This window comes from Fukomys damarensis, unplaced genomic scaffold, assembly GCF_012274545.1.
Source record: "Fukomys damarensis isolate Sample0158 unplaced genomic scaffold, DMR_v1.0_HiC HiC_scaffold_114, whole genome shotgun sequence".
Taxonomy (NCBI): domain Eukaryota; kingdom Metazoa; phylum Chordata; class Mammalia; order Rodentia; family Bathyergidae; genus Fukomys; species Fukomys damarensis.
In genome coordinates, this window is record NW_022901026.1 from 170,248 (window position 1) to 194,525 (window position 24,278).

The 24,278-nt window shown below is 45.9% G+C and overlaps 2 protein-coding genes across 5 annotated transcripts in view; both read left to right on the forward strand.

The window, feature by feature from the left end:
* The window catches only part of LOC104867790 (multidrug resistance-associated protein 9), a 122,764-nt gene that overhangs the window by 47,663 nt on the left and 50,823 nt on the right, over positions 1-24,278 (forward strand).
* Positions 449-24,270, forward strand: LOC117284916 (multidrug resistance-associated protein 9-like). Of its 4 annotated transcripts, none has more exons than XM_033760592.1 (10): positions 449-627; positions 3,598-3,753; positions 5,959-6,106; positions 6,395-6,628; positions 7,807-7,980; positions 8,840-8,987; positions 11,890-12,038; positions 14,492-14,599; positions 18,723-19,001; positions 22,623-24,270. In XM_033760592.1, the coding sequence occupies exons 1-10, from the start codon at positions 509-511 to the stop codon at positions 22,758-22,760; spliced, it is 1,653 nt and encodes a 550-aa protein (XP_033616483.1). In that variant the 5' UTR covers positions 449-508; the 3' UTR covers positions 22,761-24,270. The 4 variants fall into 4 exon arrangements, with proteins under 4 accessions (XP_033616483.1, XP_033616485.1, XP_033616484.1 ...); XM_033760594.1 differs by lacking the exon at positions 22,623-24,270 and adding an exon at positions 21,561-22,597; XM_033760593.1 differs by lacking the exon at positions 14,492-14,599.

The window sequence follows — 24,278 nt, forward strand, 5'->3', positions numbered from 1 at the left end:
TGTGTCTGGTCCTGAGAGGCAGCTTTGTTAAAGGCCTCTGACCATGGAGTATCCAGGTGGAGCGGATCCAGATGCACAGATTCCTGAGGGAATCCGAAGGAATAAAGAGCAAGTTTGTGACAAATTGCACTCTGAGTCACAAAGAGACCAATTGGATTTTCTTGGGACTCTTCCCAGACTGCGACTCAGCCTTGGCCAAGGGTTGACTACCAATGGGAAACTCACAGTGCTCCCAGTCAATCCAATGTAGGAAATGAAGATAAACCACATGTTCTTGGCAAAAAGGTCTCAGAATGGAGTTAGGGATGTGCTGGGGCTTCTGGCCACACTTCCTCATAAATATAGATGGCTAACTGGGGAGACCTGATCTGGGGTGGGGTCAAAGCAAGGGCATAGGTCTGGGTGGAGCTCACCAATTCCACTCTCAACGTTCTTATTTTTCAGTGAGCCTCTCCTTCTGAGGCAGAGTGAAAGCAGCCCCTGGCCAAGGCTCCACAGTGACATCAGGATGGTGGGTGAAGGCCCTTACCTTATCTCTGACCTGGACCGGCGAGGTCAGCGGAAGTCCTTTTCGGAGCGATATGACCCCAGCCTCAAAACTATGATCCCAGTGCGGCCCTATGCAAGGTAAGTCAGGATCAGGGTTGAAGGGGGCCAGGCTAGGACTCACAGGAATAATTTCCAGCGTAGCAGGGAGTGGGCCCTTCCTCTGCTGTTCATCTGCTGCTCTGTGTGTTTGTCCTTTTTATTCATCTACTCATCCTGACACTATTCACTTCTCTACCACCCACTTCCTGCCTCTTTGTACCCTTCAGAGAGGGTGACGATAGCTAATGTTAAAGGAGAACTTTCCACGTGTTAGGATCCATCCAAGTACTTTACAACCACACTGGAGCTACTGTCATTTTTAATCTGACAGGAGGGGAAACCGAGGCACCAAGAGGTTATGTAGCATGCTTAAAGTTTATCACATTGTCTTTACTTTTTAACAAGTGGCATCAAACATGAGTGGCTTAAAATGATTTCCACTTATTTAGCTTAAAATTTTATAGGTGACTGAGTGATGTGGGTGGGGACCATTGAGTAGTTCATCTGCCCTTTACCAGGATTACTCACACGTCTGCTGCTTGGCAAAGGGGCTGTGTCCCTGGGTTGGCTAGCTGTTGGCTGGGGCAATTGGGACAATTGGACCACATGGTCACTCAGTGTCTAGCAGTCCAGTTTGGGCTTGGCAGCAGAGCAGTGGGATGGGATTCCAGGAGAACAAGCAAAAGCACGCAGGGCTTCCTGAGACACAGGCTCTTAGTAGGTACATGACTGCTTCCTGATGGCCAAAGCCTAGAGTCAGGGTGTGGGTAAATAGACTCCATGTCTTGATGGAATGAGCTGTAAGATCACATTCCAAGGGCCTGGGATGCAGAGAGGAAGAGTGAATGAAGTTGTCTTTGAACTCCAGGACAGGAACTCAGGTTTCCTGCCCTTCCAGCTCACATGCCTGATGTTGCAGCTATCATTTAACTCAGTGTTAGAAGGAGACCCATGATGTGTTCTCTGAGCACCGGAAGGCTGAGTGACATCTCTATAGACAGGTGACACTGCCCTTCCCTCTCCCAGCTCCTAGAGGCCAATGATACACACATGTGAACCCTCTAAGATGAGAGGTGAAGGTTGGAAGGTGACGGCATGGACTGCTGGCCTTTGTCACAGGGGAGCTCCAACTACTCACTGCTTTAGCCCAGCTTATAATTGCTTTGAGGATAGGTGATGCAATTGGTGCTGCAGCCAGCAAGTGGCTCACTATTCATGTAGCTCAAATTCATGTTTCACCACTTACCAATGTGAGGCCTTGGGCAAGTGCTCAGACCTGTCTGTGCCTCAGGGTTTTGGGCTGTAAGACGGGTTCATAATCAGGCCCACTCTGCAGCTTTCTGAGTCGTTGCAAGCACCAGATGAGGTAATTCAAGACTTTATCATGAGAGCTATCTGGGGTAAACTTCTGCTATGCTCTGGGCACATGGTTCAGCCAAGAACCTGAACGCAGGCAGCCCATTTGGAAGGCGATTCCAAGCAGGGATGAGGGGAATTTAAGGAGCATGAGCCAGGGAAAGAGGAAAATACAGCATGGTTGCTGTGGACAAGGGGAGCTGGGCTCTATCAGGTCCTCCTGGGAAGTGTCCAAGTTTCTACCCGAAGCATATGCAGTGAGAGCATTTCCCCTTGGCCCCCATACGCCACTGGATGGGGTTTCCCTGACCTCCTGCGATTGCAGGCTGTACTCATGCTCATGAGAAAGCTGTGGAACAGTCAGTGAGAAGCAGCACGGCACATATTTGCAGGGGACACTGAGCGTGCAACTTTTATGTGATACTCTGTCTTTGACATTTTTTCGGTTGGATGGTTAATTCCTTAAGGACAAAACATGGTGTTTTCTGCATTTTCTTTTCCTTCATTTCTCTTTCTTTTTCCTTCCCCTTCCTCTTCACTTTCCACTTCTTTCTTCTATCGTGAGGACACCTTCAGTGCCTGCCACAAACACCAAGCTCTCACTTCTGGGACACAATAATTTTCAGTGATTCAGTGATTTTATGATACTCTGTCTTTGACATTTTTTCGGTTGGATGGTTAATTCCTTAAGGACAAAACATGGTGTTTTCTGCATTTTCTTTTCCTTCATTTCTCTTTCTTTTTCCTTCCCCTTCCTCTTCACTTTCCACTTTTCTTTCTTCTATCTCTTCCTTGTCAGCATCCTCTTCTTCCTCCCCCTCCTTCTCCTGCTCCCTTCCATTTTTTGCCCTTCTCCTTTCCCCTCCCTTTTGCCGTCTCTATCTTTTTCTTTACATGATAACAGATATAGATAGATAGATAGATAGATAGATAGATAGATAGATAGATATTAACCCATTCAGCACTCATAATAAATCATGAGTTCGCCACTGGCTCTTGCCCCCTTGGGATGCTAACTCAGGTATAGCACAGCCTCCTCTGGACCTTCCTCATCATCAGGAGGGCAAGAGACACATAACAGACCCCTCTGATTTTCCACCAGAGCAGTAAGTGCCTTCCTTCCCATGAGACACTCAAATATTGGTAAATATTCATCAAGTGATTCATTAAAAAAACCCACTGGACTGTGTAGCATGTATCGACTTGTATGATATACGTACTCCACCACAATTTCAAGCTAAAACATGATGTCACTGAATATGAAGAGATGCACAGTAGCTCACCAGTTATGGCATTTACACCACGCAGATGATAGATGTAAATAACTTCAAGAGGACAGGTAATAGTAAAATAATAAGTGGCATGTTTTGAATACGATTACTTTGTCTTTAAGATCATTTATTTAAATTTAAGATCATTTGTTTAAATTTATGTAACTGAATTTTGAATATTGGCTGAGTTTAAGAACCAATTTGCAAAATTCCTGAAAAGGTGACAGTGGGTTTCATGAGCTAGGATAAGCCAGTCCCAGCACACAGCTGCTCAGAGGGCTAGTGAATGTGGTTACAAGTTCAAGACAGGAGGTCAGGGCAAGGACCCCTGGTGACCCAGGCACAGTGCACATCATATGTGTCACATCTTATGTGTCTGCAGGTTGGCATCCAACCCGGTGGATGACGCAGGGCTGCTCTCCTTCGCCACATTCTCCTGGCTCACACCGGTGATGGTCAGGGGCTACAGGAACACACTGACTGGGGACTCCCTGCCCCCAATGTCTCTCTATGACTCCTCTGACATCAATGCCAAAAGGTACCAGGATTCACTTGGGTCCCCTGGGGAGAAGAGCTCACCCAAGGGAAGGGTCCCGTGAGCCCTGTTGTGGTGCTTCCATTTTCCCTGTGTGGGAATGGTTACCCGAGGGTGCTGGTGACCCTTCTCAAGGCTGCTGTCTGAAATGGGCTGGCTTGCATGTGTGTCAGGGCACAGGCCCTGGGGAGGAGGGGACTCGGCACAGCTGGTGGGGAGACAGGGCTGGTTGGAGGCTCTGGGCCACTTGGCTGGTTTGTGGGAACAGCTTTTCAGGAGGAAGGTGGCTGGAAAGACACTTTGCACTCTGGGTTGACACCCAGCTGGGCTGCTACATGTGGTTCTAGGCATTGGGTTTTGTTGCACTATAGAAACTGTTCTTGGACGTCTCTGGTGGAAAGTGTATTTAGGTTGAACCAAATGAAACTGCCCGTATTTGCCATTTTGACATCATTGGTCCAACAACATTCTCATTCACTATAAAAATGCTAAAGAAACAGAATTTAAGCAGGGACAGGATGTCTACCACACATTTACTCTCCTCCCCAGAGGCTAAACTTTGTTAAAATGTCAGCGTGGCCCTGTGCATAATTTTTCTGCAGAGATTGAACAGACCCAGTGCTACCGTTTTCCACAGAGTAGTTCCTCATCTCCTCTCCTTCCCACTCATGAGTCATGCTTTTGCATTTAAAGAGAGCACACTATAGAGCTGCTGATCACCTTGCCCTGCTGGTTGAAAGTTTATTAAAGACTTTTCTGTGTCTGTGCAAAGACACTTACTTTGTTCCTTCCAGCAGCTGCATCAAATGCCGTGGTTCTGGTGACCCAGAAGGTCTCATGCAGGGGGAAGCTCTCAAAGCCACCTGGGCTTGTTTCTCCTAGAAGTCACCTTATCTTCAGTTACATGTGGTGGAGTACGAGACAATGCACTGCCTGAGCTACTTACATACTGGGCTAAGAGCACCAGCCATAATGCTGCAACTGCTCATAGAATTGTGCTTCTCTTCCTCTGGGCCAACATCTGTAGTCTAGAGAAAGTTACCAGGGAGCACTGAGGGAAAGGGGCCAGACCCACACCGTGGAATACTGAATTTTCCTTCTCTTCTTTGCCCACTGTTTCTTCATCCATTTTTATTGTTTCTTTCCATCGACATAACATCCACTTAGATCCCCTTCTCTCTCAGGCTATCCTCTTCTCCTAGCAGGATCTCATCCACTCCAAAGGCTCCAACCCCAACCACACACTGGCTGTTCAGTGAGATGCGCCTCTCCAGCCCAGGCCTGTCTTCCAGATTTTGAATCCACACATCTTGCACCAGGCTGGACAGCTGCATTGGGACGATTCACAGAGGCTTATCTGTACCTAATGGTGCCCCCCTGCCACATGCATACCTACCCTGGGGACTGAACCCAGCACCTTGCACATGCAAAAAAAAAAAAAAAAAAGATGAAGTATTGGTCTTTGGCTCCAACCTAATATTTGCCTCTTCCTCTTTTCCCATTTCTGAAAAGCCGAGAAGCTGGGATCTGCCTTGCTCCCTTCTCCTTCCTTCCCATATCTAATTCACTGGCAAGGCCTGTTGTCCTGCCCTGTCTACCTTTCCTTGAATCCACTGTCCCATCTGCCCTGCCACTGCTGCCTCTCATCTCGAGGCTGACCACGCCCTGTTTGGCTTCCTTGCTTTTGCCTTTGCTCCCCCAATCCATTGCAGTCTTATCAGCCAAGTGATCTGTAAGAGATGCAAAGTACTTTCTTTAGAAACATATCAAGGCTTACCTGCACTTGGACTGCACACTAAACTCCTTCCGGAGGCCTTAAGATTGGGCTCAGCCTTGCCTGGAACATCTTGTCGGCCCCTCCTGTGCACTCCCGTCACACCAGCCTTCTTGTGAATCTTGGACACTGAGTCTTCTTTGCTCTGGAGAGGGATTTTCTCTGGACTTCTCAGTTGCTCCTGTGTTCTTATCAGAGCTGGTGGTATGGCCCAGAGGCAGGGAAATGAAGGCCTAGGAAGGGTCTGCATGCCAGATATTCATACTAGCTTGTGTCTGGATGTGGTTGCCTGCCCCTCCTGGGTCCCACTTGCCTAGGAAAAGAAGAAAGAACCAATGCTGCCTGTCTGGCAGCACAGTGATGGGGATGAAGGTGGTGTCAAGAGCCCTTATATGGTGTCAGTCCTGTTTCATCTTCCTGATCTTTCGCTATAGGTTTCGAATCCTTTGGGATGAAGAGGTGGAAAGGGTGGGCCCTGAGAAGGCCTCCCTGGGCCAAGTGGCCTGGAAGTTCCAGAGGACGCGGGTTTTGATGGACATTGTGGCCAACATCCTGTGCATAGTCATGGCAGCCATAGGGCCGGTGAGTGAGGTGGCTCCTCTTCCCTCTTCCCTCTCAAGTCCCCAGCTGGGCAAAGTTGGCATCAGTTAATTTCTGTATGAGCTGGTGGGTTTAGTACATTGTCATTATCTTTGTGTTCCTTGGGGGTGAATTTTCATAAAGCGAATCCCTGTCAAGCACAGCAGCAAGCAGTGAAGTTAATTAAAAAGTTTGCCTCATAAAATCAGCTTGCCGACATTATCTGAGGTTTCCTCTGCCACCCTCCACCCTCCAGCAGCCCTCTCTTCTCTGCAACGCACTGTTTTACAGACGGTTCTCATTCACCAAATCCTCCAGCACATCGAGAACGTTTCTGGGAAATTCTGGGTTGGCATCAGCCTGTGCATAGCCCTTTTTGCCACTGAGTTCACCAAAGTCCTCTTCTGGGCCCTGGCCTGGGCCATCAATTACCGCACGGCGATCCGGTTGAAGGTGGCTCTCTCCACCCTGGTTTTCGAAAACCTGGTGTCCTTCAAGACATTGACACATATCTCGGTTGGTGAGGTAAGCTTGTCCAGGCGTCTGACTTCAGAAAACTGACACTAAGGCTTTTGTGCATGTATGAGGTGTGCTTCCTACACAAGCACCTTCCTCCCTTTTGTTTATCCATGTCCTGCCCCTGATATCCCATCTCCTGCCCAGTGAGGTGGGAGTGACTGAAAACATGGAAGGCTCAGAGAAAGGTTGGCTCCACTGGAGCTGAAACATTTGGGAAATCCGGAGTGGGGTTCAGCAGTGATTTCAATCCCTTTGATGGTCAAGGAGGAAACCCAGGCCGTGCAGAGCACCTTGTGGGTATTTAATAAAATGGATTGACTAGGGAATCCAGTAATGCCGATTGTGTAGCACCTGGGCTGCCAAAGTCATAATCAAAAAACCCCTGCCTGCTGTACTTCTGAGCTGACATTTTGTTAAACCTTTTTTAATCCTCAGCAATAAAATCCTTGCTGCTTATTCAATAAAATTTCCCTAATCAAGGGAACTCCAGGTGGTGTGCATTAAGAAAGACTCGCTCCTCTCTTACATTTGCTTTTTCAGGAAATTCAGAACCTCCCATATCAATTATGATTATATTTTGCATGGGACCCTCCAAATAGAAAACTCCAAACATCAATGAGTTAAAGAGAATGAACTTATTTCATTCGATGTAAAAGGAGTCTGGAAGAGTGCAGTCCAGGAGTGGGGTGGCTCCTTCCTCCTTGTCCTAGAATATGGGTCTCAAGGTGGCTTAGGGTGGATGTTATAGATCCAGTCATCCCAACAATGTTTCAGATAGTGAGTAGGGGGAAGGATAGAAAAACAAAGGGATGTGCCTTCCAATGTGTGCTGAGTTCATCCCAGTGTTCTATTTCATACTTTGGCCAGGAGGATGTTGTCTTTTAGCTGGGCATGTTGCTGCCCTGAATAAAGAGAATTGTGTTAGTAAGGAGGGAAAGCAAGTAGATTTATAGTAGGCAGTTAGTGGTCTCTCCAGCATGTTCCACGTAGTCCTTAACCCTTTCTTCTTTGGGATTCTCAGTCCTAAGAGACTGGCTTTTCCAAAATCGTACCAGAATGAGACAACAAAACTCATTAGGCTGGTTCTTTGGTGATCCCCGCCCATTCATTCATTTGCAAAGCCTTCACTTGAGGAAAGGTTTGAGAAACCCTTCCCAACTGGAACTCATATGCTTTCTTTCCAGGTGCTTAACATACTATCAAGTGATAGCTATTCCTTGTTTGAAGCTGCCTTGTTTTGTCCCTTGCAAGCCACCGTCCCGATCCTAATGGTTGTTTGTGCGGTATATGCCTTTTTCATTCTGGGGTCCACAGCTCTCATTGGAATATCCGTGTATGTCATATTCATCCCCATCCAGGTAAGCAGGCCTCTGCCCTTAGAACTGTTTCACAGGTGCTGTGAGCCCATATGCTTTTACTCATCGGACAGAGGCTTTATTTCTGGGCCTGCAGCTGAAGCCAGCACCTTACTTTGGGCTTAAAGGTAGGCGTTCTTTTGGTGACAAAAGAAACGTATAGTTTTATAAGATCTTGAATTTAAACACTCATGGGGAGGTGGGAGAGTTGAGGGTGCTTCTTTAGTCTGCCAAAATCTCCAGCACTCCCCTTGCATTCCAGTAATTATTGTATGACTTAGTTACTTTTTCTCATTGATGAGGCAAAATACCTGACACCCAAAGTCCAAGACAAGGTGGCCCGGCAGAGGGGCATCACAGAGGAGAAACAGTTCATAGGAGGCACAAGGCAGCAAATCAGTGAAGTAGCAAACAGCAAGTGATCAAGCCCTCTTTCTGCCCCTTATATTTTATCCAGTCTACCCCAGGGCAGGTAACACTCACTCCCAGAGTGGGTCTTTCCATTATCCACTCCCAGAACTATGCCAAACCAGTGAGTGGGATAATTTAGTAATCACACACCCTTGATCTCAGCATCATACACTTAATTCCAGCATCACACACTAGATCCAGCCACCTCTGTATACTCCCACCTATCCACACATTAGGCTTTCAGGGGACATCTAGATATAAGCCATAACACTGTATCACCTGCAAGGATCTCCAGCCATTCCTCCAGGCCACACCAATGGCTGCAAACCAAGGGAAAGACTCAAGCTTCTCTTAGAACTATTCCTGGCACTTGTATTTCAATCCTTGGACTTTTAGATGAACTGTAACTCAGCAACTCTCCCTGAACACCGTGTTTGTACCTTGATTCCAGATGTTTATGGCTAAGCGCAGTTCAGCTTTCCGAAGATCAGCAATTTCAGTGACAGACAAGCGCGTTCAGACAATGAATGAGTTTCTGACCTGCGTCAAGCTTATTAAAATGTATGCCTGGGAGAAATCTTTCACAAGCACCATTCAAGGTAGTATGAGAAGCTGCTAGGGAACTACTTACATTGTAGAATGTGCTCTTCTAAGGGTCTTAAGGTTCCCAGGGCCGGCACAGCAGAAGAGGGCTGACAGGAACCCCTGACCTGCTCTGCAGGTCAAATGATTTTTCCAAGGATTATGGAGATCTTATAACAGACCCCAGTATCTGTTCTGATGAACTCAAGGGTGAGTGACACATGATTTCGTCTTTACTGGGGCACAGGGGTCCTGGTACTGACCAGTTAGTTACTCTTTATAAAAATAATCCACTAGCATATTGTGAATAGTAAAGGAGCTGTCTGAAGTTATTTTCTTGATTTAGAAGATGTGTACACATACACGTACACACACACACTCACACTCACACTTTCACATGTATCTTTACCTTGCCTGTGGCAGCTTCATTACGTTTGAACGACCCACTGACTCCACATACTTTGAGCAGACATGAGGATGTGTATGTAGTTTTCTTTTTTAAAAGATGATATTAAGACCAGTTTCAATCACACGTCAATGTAAATCTTAAATGCAGGGACATTTGCATAATTGTTGACATGGACTCAGGTGGTTGGTGGATTAATGATCTGAGTCACTGTTACAACTGAAGCTCTGGATCTACAATTACATGTTTGCACCAGCGTGTAATTGGGGCTAAAGCTGTGTGCCTGCGCTTCAGGGAGTGGCTTTAGAAAACCTGCTTCTGAGCTTGCTGAAGAAAGCGCTCCAGCAGGAACACCTGCAGCTCTAGGGCACTGTCTGAGGAGGCAGAAACACTTCTCACACTCTGAACTTGCTTCAATTCAATTTAACTTGATTCGATTAAATTTTATTCCATCTGACTTAATTCAACCCAATTCAATTTAATTCAAGTCAGTTTACTTCAATAAATATATACCCAATTCCTACTATGTGCAAGACCATGCAAATAATCAGGAAAGGGGCTTACTCTTTTGAGATTAAGGGAGGATGAGAAAACCAAGCTCAAAAATGGACCCTCATTTGTTGGCTGTAAGCTCCAGAATATATCTGGAACCCATCTACTTCTCTCCCTCCCATCACCACCCGATCCAAGCCAGTCTGCTCTCGTGGACTATGATGGGACCATTTAGATGTCCCTCTACCTTACCCTCTTCCATGAAATCCATTATCACCAGAGTGACCTTTAAAAATGTCATTTAGGTCCTGCTAGAAATTCCTCAGCAGTTTTATTATCACTTTTTCAAATTTAGGTCTTTTGAGAGAAATCCAAATTCCTTCATACACTCTCTTAGGTCCAACATGGTCTGGCCCCTTGTAACCTCTCTGACCTCATCAGCTTACCCTGACCTTTGATAATTTCACTCAACTTGGAAGAACTTCCTGTCATGTCCTTTATGCCTCATGCTATTTGCACTTGCTATTTCCTCTGCCTGGATGCTTTTCTGCTCCATGCAGAAAATTTGCACTGTCACGGTGGCTTTGCCTTGATTTTAGACTGTCCTCAAAGTCACTGACTCACAGAGGCCCGCTGTGTCAGTTTCAAATATGTCCACACCTACCAGTGCCTCTTTGCCACTCCCCCTGGTTGTTTCTTTCAGACCACCCATCCAGCACAATTTGTAATTGCATGATTTAGTTATTTATATCTTTGTTGTCTATCTGCCACACTGGAAGAGGGCTGAGCTTGTTTACTTCTGCATCCTCCATCACCAAACACCCACACTAGCCATAGAGTAGACATCAGGTCAAAAGGTGTTGAATGCTTGAACATGTGGCTTAATTATGCTAAAAAGGGAAATATGAAAATTGCCACTAGAGAAAATAAGAGGAGCTGCCTGGGGCTCGTGGGGTGCACACTAGGTCCGGGAGATTAGGAAAGGTTTCCTGACAGAGGTGGCCTTCAGGTAGGCCTGGATGTACAGAGTGCTGGGGCAACTCCCAGGTAGGAGCAAGCGCTTAGAGGTAGATTTGGGGGTGGTGCATAGGGAGAGGGGTCCCTGGGTGTTCTGGAGGTAAAGGCCATGTGGACAGCAGTAGAAATAGATTCTGATTCTGTGTCAGTCACTTAAAAGGTAAATGATTTACCCTGCTAAGGGGGTGTCCTCTTCTGATAAGGGGCATCATAGCAGCCCCTCTCCAGTCACCATGGTGAGAAGGACCTGTGAGCTTGTGCTGTGCAATGTCAGAGGAGGGCCTGGTGCCCACTGAGCCCTGTGCAAACAGCTGGGCTGTTCTGTGGCTGGCATGAAAGGGGCTGTGCAGACCAGGCTGCAATTGGGTCGGAGGCCTGTAAATACAGGCAAGGAGGCTTTGATTTAAATTGTGTTGTACAGAGTCCTGGATCCCTTACAGACTTAGGAAAGGGAGAGATGTTCTTGAGATTTTGCGGCTGTTCTTGGGACACTGGGCAAGGGGCCACAATTACAAACATTCTTCAATTCATTCCTAACATTTAAAAGTGAAAAGATAGCTAACAGAAGTCTGGATCTCAGAACATAGAACAGTTGAAGGCCTGGTAAAATGAGGCTCCCTGTCTCGAGAATTGGCTACCTATTTACTGAGGTCTGACTGTGCATTTGTCACCTTACACACATCGCTCTGCTATCATCCTCTGCCCACTTCTGTCATTTACAACCCTGGCCCAGCCCCTGTAGGCACCTGAGTCCATGCTCTTAACACATCGAGTAACAGGACTGGAAGGGACCTTGGACACCATCCAGTCCTGGAGGCTGATACACACTAACCTACTACTCCTTCTGGGTTTGTGCTGAGGCTTTCTGTACTCTTTCCATTTAAACTTCACCACAGGACCCTTTAACCCTCATTTGAAGGAGGATCAGGCAGAGCCACACATTTCTTAGGGCTGGTGCTTGATGTCCAAAATAAGACCTCCTTGACTTGTTTTCTATTTCACAGATATAAGAAAGAGGGAGAGAAAGTTGCTGGAAAGGGCTGGTTATGTCCAAAGCGGGAGCTCAGCACTGGCCCTCATTGTATCCACCATAGCCATCGTGTTGACTTTCACCTGCCATGTCCTCCTGAGGCGCAAGCTCACTGCCTCTGTGGTAAGGACCAGCTCTAGCTGGGCTCCTTTGTAGCTGGTACCAGAAGGCCCAAAGGAACAGGGGCTTCCCACTTGGTTCAACACCAGCATCAGAACACCCAGTTCCATCGTTTCTCGGCCTTTGGGCTAAGATCAAGTGTAGAACACCCAGTTCCAGGTAGCCAAACTGTGCCCGACTTCAACCCCAACTTTCAAGCAAGTGCTTGGGCTGGCAAAGAGCCAACGAGACCCTGACAATGGTCCTTACCCTGTCTTTGGCAGGGCAGGTCATAGTTCACTGGAGAGAAAAATGGAAAGTAAAATAGCTCCCAACTGTTTTACTCACATGCTGTGCACGATTGGAAGGAGGGAATGTTCTCTTGCGGGGAGGAGTTGGAGGTGTTGGGAGAGCAGTGGTATTGGCGTCAGAGCCCCCCACCTCAGCTTAGTAGCCAGGCCTGCCCTATTTAAATCCTGAGTCTCTGACTTCCTAGTTATGACTTAGGGCCAATCATTGAGTGACTGTAGGTTTGGTCTTATTATCTGTAATCAGAATGATAATAGTCCCTGCCGCAGAATTCTAAAAACTGAATGAGCTGCTTTATGCAAAGCATTTGGAATCACTCTGACCCTCAGATGCAGTCTCATTGTTTGCTGTTCTTGTTAGCCTGGGTCTCAGCCAGACCAAGCGAAGGTGGGTGTAAACCTCAGAGGGGAAATTGGGATGAATGGGAGGTGTATCCACTTTTTTACTTGGGACCTGAGCTAGAGGGAAAATGGCCCCTGGCTTATACAAAGAAAGAAAGAAAAAGAGTAAGGAAGAAAGAAAGAAAAGCTAAGATTTCAAACCAAGTGCCTGCAGGACAAGCAGTTGCAGGACACTTAAAAAAGGCAAGGTAAAAAGAAAAGGGAACAAAAAAGTATTACTGGTCTCACAGAGGAAGAATTGTACAAGAATTCTGAGAAGCCGGGATGTTCTTACTGGGCCGACTCTGTGGGGCTGTTAGTTGCTTTCCTATACTCTGTGTGTGTGGTGTATATGTACACGTGGGTGCTGTGTTTATTTTTTCAGATACTTTAGCAGATAATGCTTCCTGCCTACTGTGCTGTTATCATACTCTAGGGCTTTGAACCCAGCTGTGAACTCAAAGCCAGAATGAATGGCAATAATGTACTGGAGCCCGAACCGAACATTGTACAGTTACTGTGGCTGCTGTCTTATGACCCCCTCAAAAAAGATACTTTTTATCCAGCAGCAACACATCAAGCAAATCGATTTGAAACCACATTAAGTACATGTGGTTCATATTTTCTAACATGATGGTTTCGAAGAAATCTAGACCCAAACCAAATTTTCTGAATGCAAAACTTGTAATGCCTTCAGATTCAGAACTGCTCACAGGCCTTCCCTCGGTGAGGGCTGCATCAGTAGGAGGTCAGCTCCGAGGTGCTGTTCCTTTAGGTAGCGTGGCTGCTCTATCCATCAAAGACCAGGCTTCTTGAGCCAAGGAAGTTCTCAGGGGGCCGGAGGGAGTAGCGTACCCTTTGGGGATGTATTCAGGACTGGAGGTGATGGAAGGTCTTTCACCATCCTACTAATGAAATAACTAGATTTATTGAAGCCGGGGGCCCTGCCTGTGGGCCCTATTCAAAGGCAGCCAGGTTCTCTCAGGGTTTGTTAAAGGAAGTTGTGGTATTAATTTCTTAAATGGCTGGCTAGAGAGGGACTGCTAATTATATATCAGACAGAGGAGCTGACAGAATCTGAGAGATGGGTCATGCACCACTGGGGAAACAGAAAGGGAGGAAATCTGTCTTCATTGAATTTCTCTGGTGTTTATCCACTAGGCAGTTCTCAGTGGAAAAGACCTAGTGAAGACAGGAGTTGACTTTTATGGGAAATGCTATTGAATAAAAGCTCTCAAGTCTGGCCTTGCTATATGGGAAGGCAGGGCCTAGAGGCCAGGCTGTGGGAGCAGGAGAGCTCGAGGCCACTCTTTAGCAGATAGAAGGGGCAAGCAGTTCCTCCCCACTTCCATCCCTGACCCCAAAGGTCCAGATGCCCCTAAAGATCAGAGAGAAGGGCGTGACCTAGGGACATCGGCATAGACTTTTGAATAAACGCCTAGGTTTGAAGGAGGATGTGGTATAGATAGAGATTTCTAAATATATTCAGCTAAGGTCCTTCCCCAGATGGTCTCCCTCCTGAATCAGTGGACACAAGAGGACATATTTCCAACTATTTCAATGGAAATTCAAAAGCAAAACAGATCAAGATGCTGCTGTCTCTAATTTGCCAACCCATAGATCCTAGGCCATGAAACACAAAGGTGTTCCTCAGTGAATCCGACTGTGCCATCACCTCTTATCTCAGAACTTTAACCCCCATGGATAGAATTGTTTAGAGCCAAGGCCACACCCCATCCTAAACCTCATACTTTTTTTTTTGTTGTTGTTGTTGTTGTTGTTCTTCAGGCATTTAGTGTGATTGCCATGTTTACTGTAATGAAGTTTTCAATTGCAATCTTGCCTTTCTCAATCAAAGCCATGGCAGAAGCCAATGTCTCTCTAAGAAGAATGAAGGTATAAGCAACTCTGGGTGAATAGGGGAGAGAGAGAGAGAGAGAGAGAGAGAGAGAGAGAGAGAGAGAGAGAGGGAGAGAGAGAAAGATATCTTATTTCTGGGTAGGGAAACACTTTGATTTGGGTTTGCTGTACCAGTCCATTGGAGGGCTGGATCACTTGTTGGATAGACTTTGGGAAAAGGGTGTCCATTCAGAGTTGAAACAATAAACACACAAGGGAGGGAACAGTCAGAGATTTATAGGTGGTCTCCTCTTGTAGGAAAAATGAGATAAGTCTCTGCACATGGATATGATGTTCCTGACCTCTACTCTTGATCCAGCCAAGAACCCTAAGTTGTCCCAGCAGTGGGGTTGGGTTTGCGTTGGTGCAGTGATGGGAGTGATGAGCGGGGTGGGAGGGGACCACACTGATGTAGTTGGTCATTTATTTCCTCTTTATTCATCGAAGATTTACTGCATGTCTCCTATGTACAAGGCGTACAGGAAATGCAAATATAAGAAAGAGAATCTTTACCCTCAAAACCTCCTGGTATGGAGCCAGGTACCCTAGATATTTATGTGCATGGTAAGGGTATAAGGAACACACAGGAAGAGCAGGTGAAGCAATTTTTTTTCCTCATTGAGTTTATTGGTACCTTTTAGGTATACAGTACAGTTACATTCATCATTGGGATCTTGTACCTTTACATGACAGATCTTGGTTCTCATTTTTTCCCTTTACCCCTGCCCTCCCTTCACCCCCTCCTCCCTTCCCTATTTACAAATACTTTATTTCCATTTTCTCATATTTTTTTCTTTTAGCTTATTTCCTTTCCCCTACCTTTCCCACTTCCCCTACACCTTTAGCCCCTTTCTTCCTATTTCACTTTGTCAATTATACCATCATACAATTATAGTTTTTCATGCTATTTGGTATTTACACATGTGTGACTTATTTATTTCACTTAAGAGTATGGCCTCAATATGCATCCATTTTCCTATGAATGACTCTAATTTCTCATTCTTTATGGCTGAGTAGTACTCCATTTTATAGAAAAACCACATCTTCTTTATCCAGTCTCCAAGGTGAAGCAATGTTTAATTTCAAGTGAGGGAAGGAAAAGGAAAAGGGCATTTTAGTCAAGAAAAGATGTTTCAGATATCTGCATCAATCGAATGGTCTTCACCCAAGCCAGAAATCTGGAAGTCATCTTCCGCATCCTTGTTTCCTGCCCCTCTTTCTGACTCACTTTCCACAGCCTACAAATCCAGAGCCTTATCGAGTCATCTCCTGATCACCATATTTCCTCAGTTTTTTCCCCCATTAAGTTTACTGGTACATTTAAAGCAAACAATACAATCACATTTATCATTGGGATCTTGTACCTTTACATGATATGTCGTGGTTCTTATTTTTCCCTGCCTTCCCTTTACCCCCTTCACCCTTCCCTATTTACGAAGACTTTGTTTCCATTTTTTCCCTTATCTTCTTTTCCCCTCCTTTTCATTTCCCCTTTAGCCATTACATTTCCTCAGTTTTAAGAGGAACCATTGCAAGATCAGATTAGAAGTTGCACTGATAGCACTTTTTAAAAAAATTCATGAATTTTGTTGATACATTTTAGGTATATAATACAATCACATTCATCATTGGGAATTTGTACCTTTATATGATATATCTTGGTTCTTATTTTTTCCCCATTCCCCTGCTCTCCCTTCAACCCTCTACCCCTTCCTATTTACAAAAAATTTGTCTCCATTTTTTTCTTTTTCTCATATATGTTCCTTTCCCTCCTTTTTTTTCCTGTACCTCTTCCACTTCCCCTTCCCCTGTGGACCTTTTCTTCCTATTTCACATTATCTGTTATGCATTTTGATCCTTATCAATACTTTCAGTTTCTCACATCAGAGAAACTATTTGATATTTACACGTGTGTGTCCTATTTATTTCACTTGAGTATCACCTCAGCATGCACCCATTTAACTATAAGTGTCTTTAGTTTCTTGTTCTTTATAGCTGGGTAGTACTCCATTTTATTAAAAAAAAACCCCACATTTTCTTTAGCCAGTATGCAGTTGACAGGGAATTGGGCTGTTTCCAAGTTTTAGCTATTACAAACTGTGCTGCTATAAACATGGGTGCACATATATCACAGTGGTATGAGTCTCTTAATTCTTTTGGGAAGATACCCAGCAGGGAAATAGCTGGGTCGAATGGGATCTCTAATCCTAGTTATTTGAGGTATCTCCATACTGATTTGCACAGTGGTTGCACCAGTCTGCACTCCTATCAACAGTGGAGCAGTGTTCCTTTTTCCTCACAGCCCTGCCAGCACTTGTTATTGGTTGATTTCTGGATAGCAGCCATTCTTTCTGGAGTGAGGTGGAATCTCAGTGTTGTTTTCATTTGCATCTCTGGATTGACCAGTGATGTTGGACATTTTTTCATATGTTTATTTGCTGTTTCTACTTCTTTGTCTGTGAAATACCTGTTCATTTCAGATGCCCATTTTTGGATTGGATCTTTAAATTTGTGAAGTCTGATTTTTTAAAGTTCTTTATATATTCTAGATAGACCTTTGTCTGAGGAACAGCTTGTAGAATATTTTTTCCCACATAGTGATTGTCTCTTCACTCTGTTGGTGGTTTCTCTTGCAGTGCAGAAGCTTTTTAATAAGATGAGATCCCAGTTGTTGATTCTTTGTGCTAGTTCCCGTGCTACTGAGGTTTTGTTCATGAAATCTTTTCCTACACCAATGTCTTCAAGAGTTCTACCTAACCTCTCTTCCAGCTGGTTTAGTGTTTCTGTTCTGATATTTAGATCTTTGATTCATTTCAATTTTAGTTTAGTACATGGTGAGAGATATAAGTGTAGTTTTAATCTTTGGCAAGTTGAAACCCCAATTTTCCAGCATGATTTATTAAAGAGGCTCTGATACCACTGTTTCAACAAGAAGCTGGCAAGGAGCAAGAAGCTGGCAGGGAGCAAGAAGCTGGCATGACACCATCACATTCATGGTGTATGCTGTTATATCAGGAAAAAACTTAAAGGTGCTTCTTCGGCTAGAGGAGGATGTCATTTCTTTAGTCCTCAGCCTCTTCTCTGTTCCAATTGCTACCACCTTTACTCAGGAGCTCCATAATTTGCACCTGGACTACCACAGTTGATTTATGGGCCAGTCCTCCTTCCCCGGTGTTGTACTCCTCAAATCCATATGGCACTCAACCCCCAGAAATCTGTTAACGTATTTGAATGACTGCTGCTCCAAATCGTGGAATGCTTGTCCCTTTAGGACAAAGGCCCGCCTCCATCGGTGGGCCCTTGACATTGCCTCCCCTTTGTTTCCCATCCCCTTCCTATCTTGAGCTCTATGACTTAGTAATCCTGAATTTCTTGTTTCATGGCTGGGCCCCACTCTAACAACCATGCTTTTGCATGATTTTTTGCCTTTGCCCATGCTGTGCCTTCCACTAAAACTCTCTCTCTCTCTGTCTCTCAACTTTGCCTATACAGCATCAGTACAGACTTGGCTCAGGCACACACTACATAGACTTCCAGGATGGAGAGCCGAGTGTCCCTTCTTTGGTGATTACAGTGCTTTGTTTTGTCACATTTCACTAAAATGATCTGTGCATCTTCCCATCTCCTCCCAGGTCAGTCTCTCGGAGGACAGGGCCCATATATTATTTAGATTTGCATTTCTGCCATTTACCCCATTTTTTGGCACATGGTAAGCACTGGACAAATTTTTTTTGAATGAACTGAGTGGGAACCTAGAAAAGAGACATAGCAGATACTGAGAACATGACCTTGGCTTCATATGCATTAGTGCCAAGCAGTGGTCTGTCCCTGGCAAAGGCTGACTATCTTGGACACAAGAGTGGAATATGGCTGGTATAAGCATTCTCCAATGTGGGTGACCCACATAAACCTCATGGTTATAGAGGCAACTGTCCCCAAGAGTATGAGCTAGTTGACTCTTTCTGCTGCAGCTTCTCCTGGGGAATAACCTCAGAATTTCTTTCTTGAATGCTCTGGGTAGAATTGCCAAGGTTGTGATTTTGTGTCATTAGAAGATATATTGGTAGGATTCTCACAAATGTATGACTTCTGCTCATTAACCATATCTCTTTAATCTTAGAAAATTCTCATAGCTAAAAGCCCCTCATCTTACATCACCCAACCAGAAGACCCCAATATCATCTTGCTTCTAGCAAATGCCACCTTGACCTGGGAGCAAGAAGCTGGCATAAAAAGTGACCCAAAGAAAGTGCAGAACCAGAAAGGGCACTTTTTCAAGAAACAGAGGCCAGAGATATACACTGAGCAGGGTCCATCAGCCCAGGGAATTGCTAGCCATGAGGAGCAAAATGGCAGCCCCAAATCGATTCTGCACAACATAAGCTTTGTGGTGAGAAAGGTGGGTTTGCCAATCAGTTTACGTTGCTTTTACAAAGTATCTGATCAATTAACTTACGAAGAGAGAACATTTATTTTGGCACATTGTCCGAGACTGTGGGGGCGGGGGGCGGTCCCATGGCTTTGGGCCCCTGGGAAGGGTAACACATCATGGCAGGGAGTGTGTAGCAGAGCAAATCCCTGACGTCAAGAGACAAGAAATAAGAGATAGAAGACGTGTAAAGCCCTTTGACCTGAGGACATCCCACAAGGTTCTTCCTCCTAAACATCAACACCCCACCCAGTAGCACCACCCTGAGGACTGAGCCTTTAACATGGTGACCTGGTGGGTTCTAAAGGTATAGGCTCCATCCCTCCTCCTTATATTGCATAGTTATGGCTTTCTCAAGCCTCTTAAAAGTCAAGTTGAGCTGCAGGTGGTAGTGGGAGGTTCTCCTGGGACTAGGAGGACCAGTTTTAAAACTGTGTCCATAAACATAGAAGCCCTCTTCCTGAAGCTTAGAGAAGACGGTTTCATGTTAGTATTGACTTTTATGGAACCAATTGCAGTTTTGAATGGACAGTCCATTTCAGATGGTTAGCTTAAAGTGACTAGCTTTCATAAATCTTTTCTGGTTAGTTCTGAATGTCATATTGAGGTATTAAGATAGATAATGATAACTGACCAGTAGGAGCAGTTACCATTTACCCGGTATATAATTAACTCATTTAGCCATTCAGTAACCCTCTGAGGTAGGCACTGTAGTACAACCATTCCCACCTTATGACTGAGTAAACTGAGGCACAAGGAAGTGAAATAGCTCACTTAAGTTCACATAGCTGGCCAGTGGCAGAGGACGATTCCACCCCTGGGTACCTAGCTCCAGTCTGTACTTCTGACCACCATGAATCACTCTCTTGTAAAAAGCAAACTGAGACCAACAATCACTCCAGCAAAAGCGGACAGCAAAGCCAGCCCAGCCAGGCAGAGACTGCGGATCTCCCTTTCTCTTAGGATCGAAGGACAGAGTTGGTAGATGTCTGTTTAGGGATCTTGCACCTCCTGCGTGCATTCTCTTGCACTGAGGACTTGGCAGCAGTGCTCCCAGGGCACCAGTGTTGATTTTGCTGCAGAGGGTTCAGCATTGATCTCGAACCTAGTACTGTAGTCTCCCATCTTATAGACGCACTCTGTCCCCGTGTAAACTCTACAGTATGAGAAGTTCTCATTTATTATGCAATGTGAAGCTCAGCAGCTATTTTGAGAGTGGTACTTCTCATAGCTCATAACAAGGGCATCTGTCATGTATTCATTGGCAAAAATATCTAACATTTGGTGGACGGGCTGCAGTAGAGCTTTGGGTCCCTGTGAAGCAGTATCAGATGCAGCTACTCTGCCTCCTTCTCACTCCCCCTTGTGCTTCAGGGGTGTAGTGGCCGCGTGCTCCAACCTTGCCTTCCCACTTGCTTCAGAAAAGGTCCAGCATGCTGCTGTCGTCTTCTAAGGAAACTCCCTTTTAGTTTTCCAATAGCTTTACTCCAAAGGCTCTTTTTTAGCATATTGATAACACATACATTCGTGTGTCAAGCTCATGTTTAACATTCTGTGAAATAAGTGGAGTTGGGGTGACACAGCTGTGTGGATTAAGGGTGCACTTCTGGGGCCCGGTGGACCTCGATTCCAGCCCTGGCCACTTGCCAGCTATTTGACCTTGAGTATATTGCCAGAACTCTTGATACCTCTGTCTCTTTACTTGTTGCACTGATTTTATGAGTATATATTTCGCAAGGTGGCTGTGAGAACTGAAAGAGACACCCATATAAAAAAATCGTCGAGCCCAGTGTAAGTCTCAACTGCTATAAGCAGTTTTTGTTGCCCTTTTCCTTGAACAATCATATCCAGCTTAAGTGCTGCCCTTAAAAATGTCCTGAATTCAGGCCATCCAAGTTTTTCCAAAATTAGCTTTGTGACTGCATTAGACTCTGTCCTCCGGGATGAGGTTAGGGTGTGCTGTTCACAGTTATGTTTAGCACCCAGGCCAGTTCCTGGCTCAGAGGTGCCCGGTAAGGTTTGCTGAATGAAAAGATGACTAATGAAGAACCCAGAGGGTGCTGATTTTCTGCTGAGGAAAAGATGGATCTAGAATGCTTTCACCCAGCCCCCAGAAATGGACAGAACATGAGGGAGAGGAGTCAAGTACCTAGTGAGATTGGATCTATCCACGACGGCTACCATGGTGGCAGACGTTCAATAAAGACTTTGTCAAAGGAATTGTGGGTGACAGGTGGCAATCTCATGTGCCAGCTGGGGTAGACAGGTGATGGGCACAGCTGGGCTTTGGTAGGAAAGGAGCCATATTTGGCCCTGTGGGGAGGTATCTGTGCTCTAAGGGGCTGTAGGGAGCAGGTTAAATGCAATTACTCTGGGGTGTTCTGCAGTATTGCAGTACAGTAGCAGCACATCTCCACTACGGAGCTCAACCTGGGTTGTCCAGCTTCCTGCAGCAGCTTCTCCTCCTGTCTGTGGCCCAAGTCTGCACTGGACTGGAGTCATTTGTGTCAGCCATCTTCCAACAACTAGGTCTGCACCTGTGCCTGAGGACTCCCCATCCCACCCACAGAGCCCCGGGACTGTTACAGCCCAGGAGCAGCCTTCAGGCAACAACTGTGCTCAGGCTCCTGGAGTTCCTCGAGTTTCCCTGCAGCGTGGAACCTCGTTTGCTTCCTGTGGGAGCTGACTTAAGAGTCTGCCTTGCATGAGCCCCATCCTCTTCTGGTATCGCTCCCCCTCTTCCCTCCTGGTGTCTTAGAACCTCCCCCAACAAACGGCTTTCACTAAATCCTCGATTCAGGCTCTATTTCTGGGAGAACTCAAGCTGAGACATCTGCCTTTCCAGGAAGACTTTCCTTTCACTCCCACCTCCACCACACACCATTCCCTTCCTCTTCCCTTGCTTCCTGTCCACCTTTGCCAACGAAAACAGAAGTTCTGTGGGGGGCAGACACAGATTTGTTCTGTTGTGCTCCTTTGCTGTTTGTGTTACTGCGGGTTCTTAGAACAATACCTGGCGTATAGTAGGTGCTGAATAATGATTTGATGGTTGAATTCATAAACCCATAGCTGTAGGTTAGCCCGACATGGTAAAATAGTATTGCTGCTTCATGTTTTAAATTGAGTTATTATACTGGAGGAATTCATTAAAAAAAATAACTTTTAAAAAGCACCTAGCTCTCCTTACTGTAAAGGCTACCTTTGTCCTCCCTGGGCTACATAGCCTTTACCTTCCTTTAGATTAGATTTCCTGGAGTCTGGCACAGGACAGCCCTTCTGTCCAAGGCCTGTGTCCTCCAGACTGGCACGGGCTGGGCTGTTTTACATCGGTGCCTGTACATGATTTCTAGAAGTCCCCTGGGCTCTGCTCTGCTGTGTGAGGGAAGCAGTTAATTAAGACTTACATTCCTGCAGCCTCTCGGGCTGTGTGCACTGGGGCTGAGGATGAGGCTGCAGCTGCCATCTCACGGAGCCAGCAGAAATGCTTTGTCCCCATGTGGTGCAGCCAACACAGTCTGGGAGGACCTCTTGGTCCAAGATCCTCTGGGAATCCAAGGGAGTGACTGTGTCTTATCTTTATTTCTCTGGCAGGGCAAGGTCTTGGGAATATGTGGGAATGTTGGGAGTGGAAAGAGCTCCCTTATTGCAGCTCTCCTGGGACAGGTAAGCTGTTTGGTGAGAGTTGTGAAGGTGGAGCCCCAGTGCGACAATGAAGCAGTTCCCTTCTGACAGTTTGGGGAATTTTGGGGCCAGTGGAACAGCGGATGCAGTGGATAGGCTCAGCTGCACTGGGTCTCGTACACAGAATTAACGATGATGACTTCTGGGCTATTAACACTCGGAAGCTCCAGGACCCTTGGTTAGACAGGGCTAAGCTTTTCACATGCTCCTGGGTTTGTCCTCTGTGACTTGTGTTAAACGATGACCACTTCCTTGCCTAGAGCTGCATCTGTGTCAGGAGGAGATGGGTTATCACATCCATGGCTTTTGCCATGACTTGGGCTGTCCTAATTTGGGAAAGCCAGCAAGGCAGCTTGGCGGAGGATAAAAGTGTCTGGGACTGGTGGTGACATTTGATGTGCTTTTTCCTTATTTGTGTCCCTATACCCAGTGTCTTCCCAGAACCAATGCTCGATGAAGCCAACCTCAGTGAAGGAGTGGCTGAATGAATGCATCTGCAAACCTCCTATAAGAGAGAGGGGCTGGATCCTGTGTTCTCTCTGATACCTCTGGCTGCATGATGCCAGGGGCAAGGGCTAGGCCATTTTACTACATTCCCAGGCCTCTGTGTTATCATGGTTTCTGAGTTGCATCCTAAACGAGTGAGAAATTTTTTGGAGGAAGATGTTAAATCCTTCTTCTCCCTACTCCACTAAAGAGAAGGTTGTACATCTGAGACTGCCTGCAGCAGAAAGAGGTTGGGGTGCCTCTAAAGAAATGAGGACCTCAGAGTGGAATAGGTGGGAAGTATTTTCTAAACTTCAATGTGAGTGACTTCCTTTGGCCTCCATGACTTCTCTGTAACAGAGTGACTACCCCTTCCCTATGGATAGGTGGAGGCTGAATTGGGTGGGCTCCCGAGGTGACCATGCTCTGGGATGCAGTGTGTGTACCACTGCTGTGATAGTAGGCTTTGGCAGCCATGTTGGGCCTGACCCAGCTCAGTTTTTTACCCAAGGATAGGAATCCTTATGACAGTCCTCATAAGAGATCCTCCAATCTGTGCTCAGGTATCTCCAGTGACCAGAAACTGTTTCCTAGTCAGTCTCACCTTTGGAGTGCTTTGATATGTATTGGAGTGAAATTTGTCACCTTTTAACTTCTATTCTGTTTTCTTCTCATTTGGGGCATCTCAGAGGGGGTAGGATCTGTCTTCCTGAGACAGTGGCGGGGTCAGGCTCCTCCCTGTGGTTGCTGGGTGGCTGGTAGTTGCACCAGTGAGCTCGAGACTGCCTGGGTTCATCGCCTGACTTAGCCACTGGCTACTGTTTAACCTTGGGCAAGGAAATTACCCTCTCTGAGGTTTGCTTTCCTTATCTATAAAGCAGGCCTAAGGAGAGAGCTGGTGAGGATTAAATGAGATAATTTTTGGAATAGTTGGATACAGGATGATTCTATGCTGATAAGCATCTTATATACACTCAACACAGTGCCTGGAGTGTAGCTGCACATTTTATCTATTACTATGACCGTTATCGTTAATATAATTGTCTCTTAGTCAAGTCTAATTCTGTGTCCCTGGGTGAA

Excerpts from the sequence above, each read along its gene's own strand:
- LOC117284916 (XM_033760592.1), top strand. The coding sequence starts at position 509 with ATGGTGGGTGAAGGCCCTTACCTTATCTCTGACCTGGACCGGCGAGGT. Across the intron at positions 6,629-7,806 it reads CACATATCTCGGTTGGTGAG|GTGCTTAACATACTATCAAG; the intron begins GTAAGCTTGTCC and ends CTTTCTTTCCAG. Across the intron at positions 8,988-11,889 it reads TTTCACAAGCACCATTCAAG|ATATAAGAAAGAGGGAGAGA; the intron begins GTAGTATGAGAA and ends TCTATTTCACAG.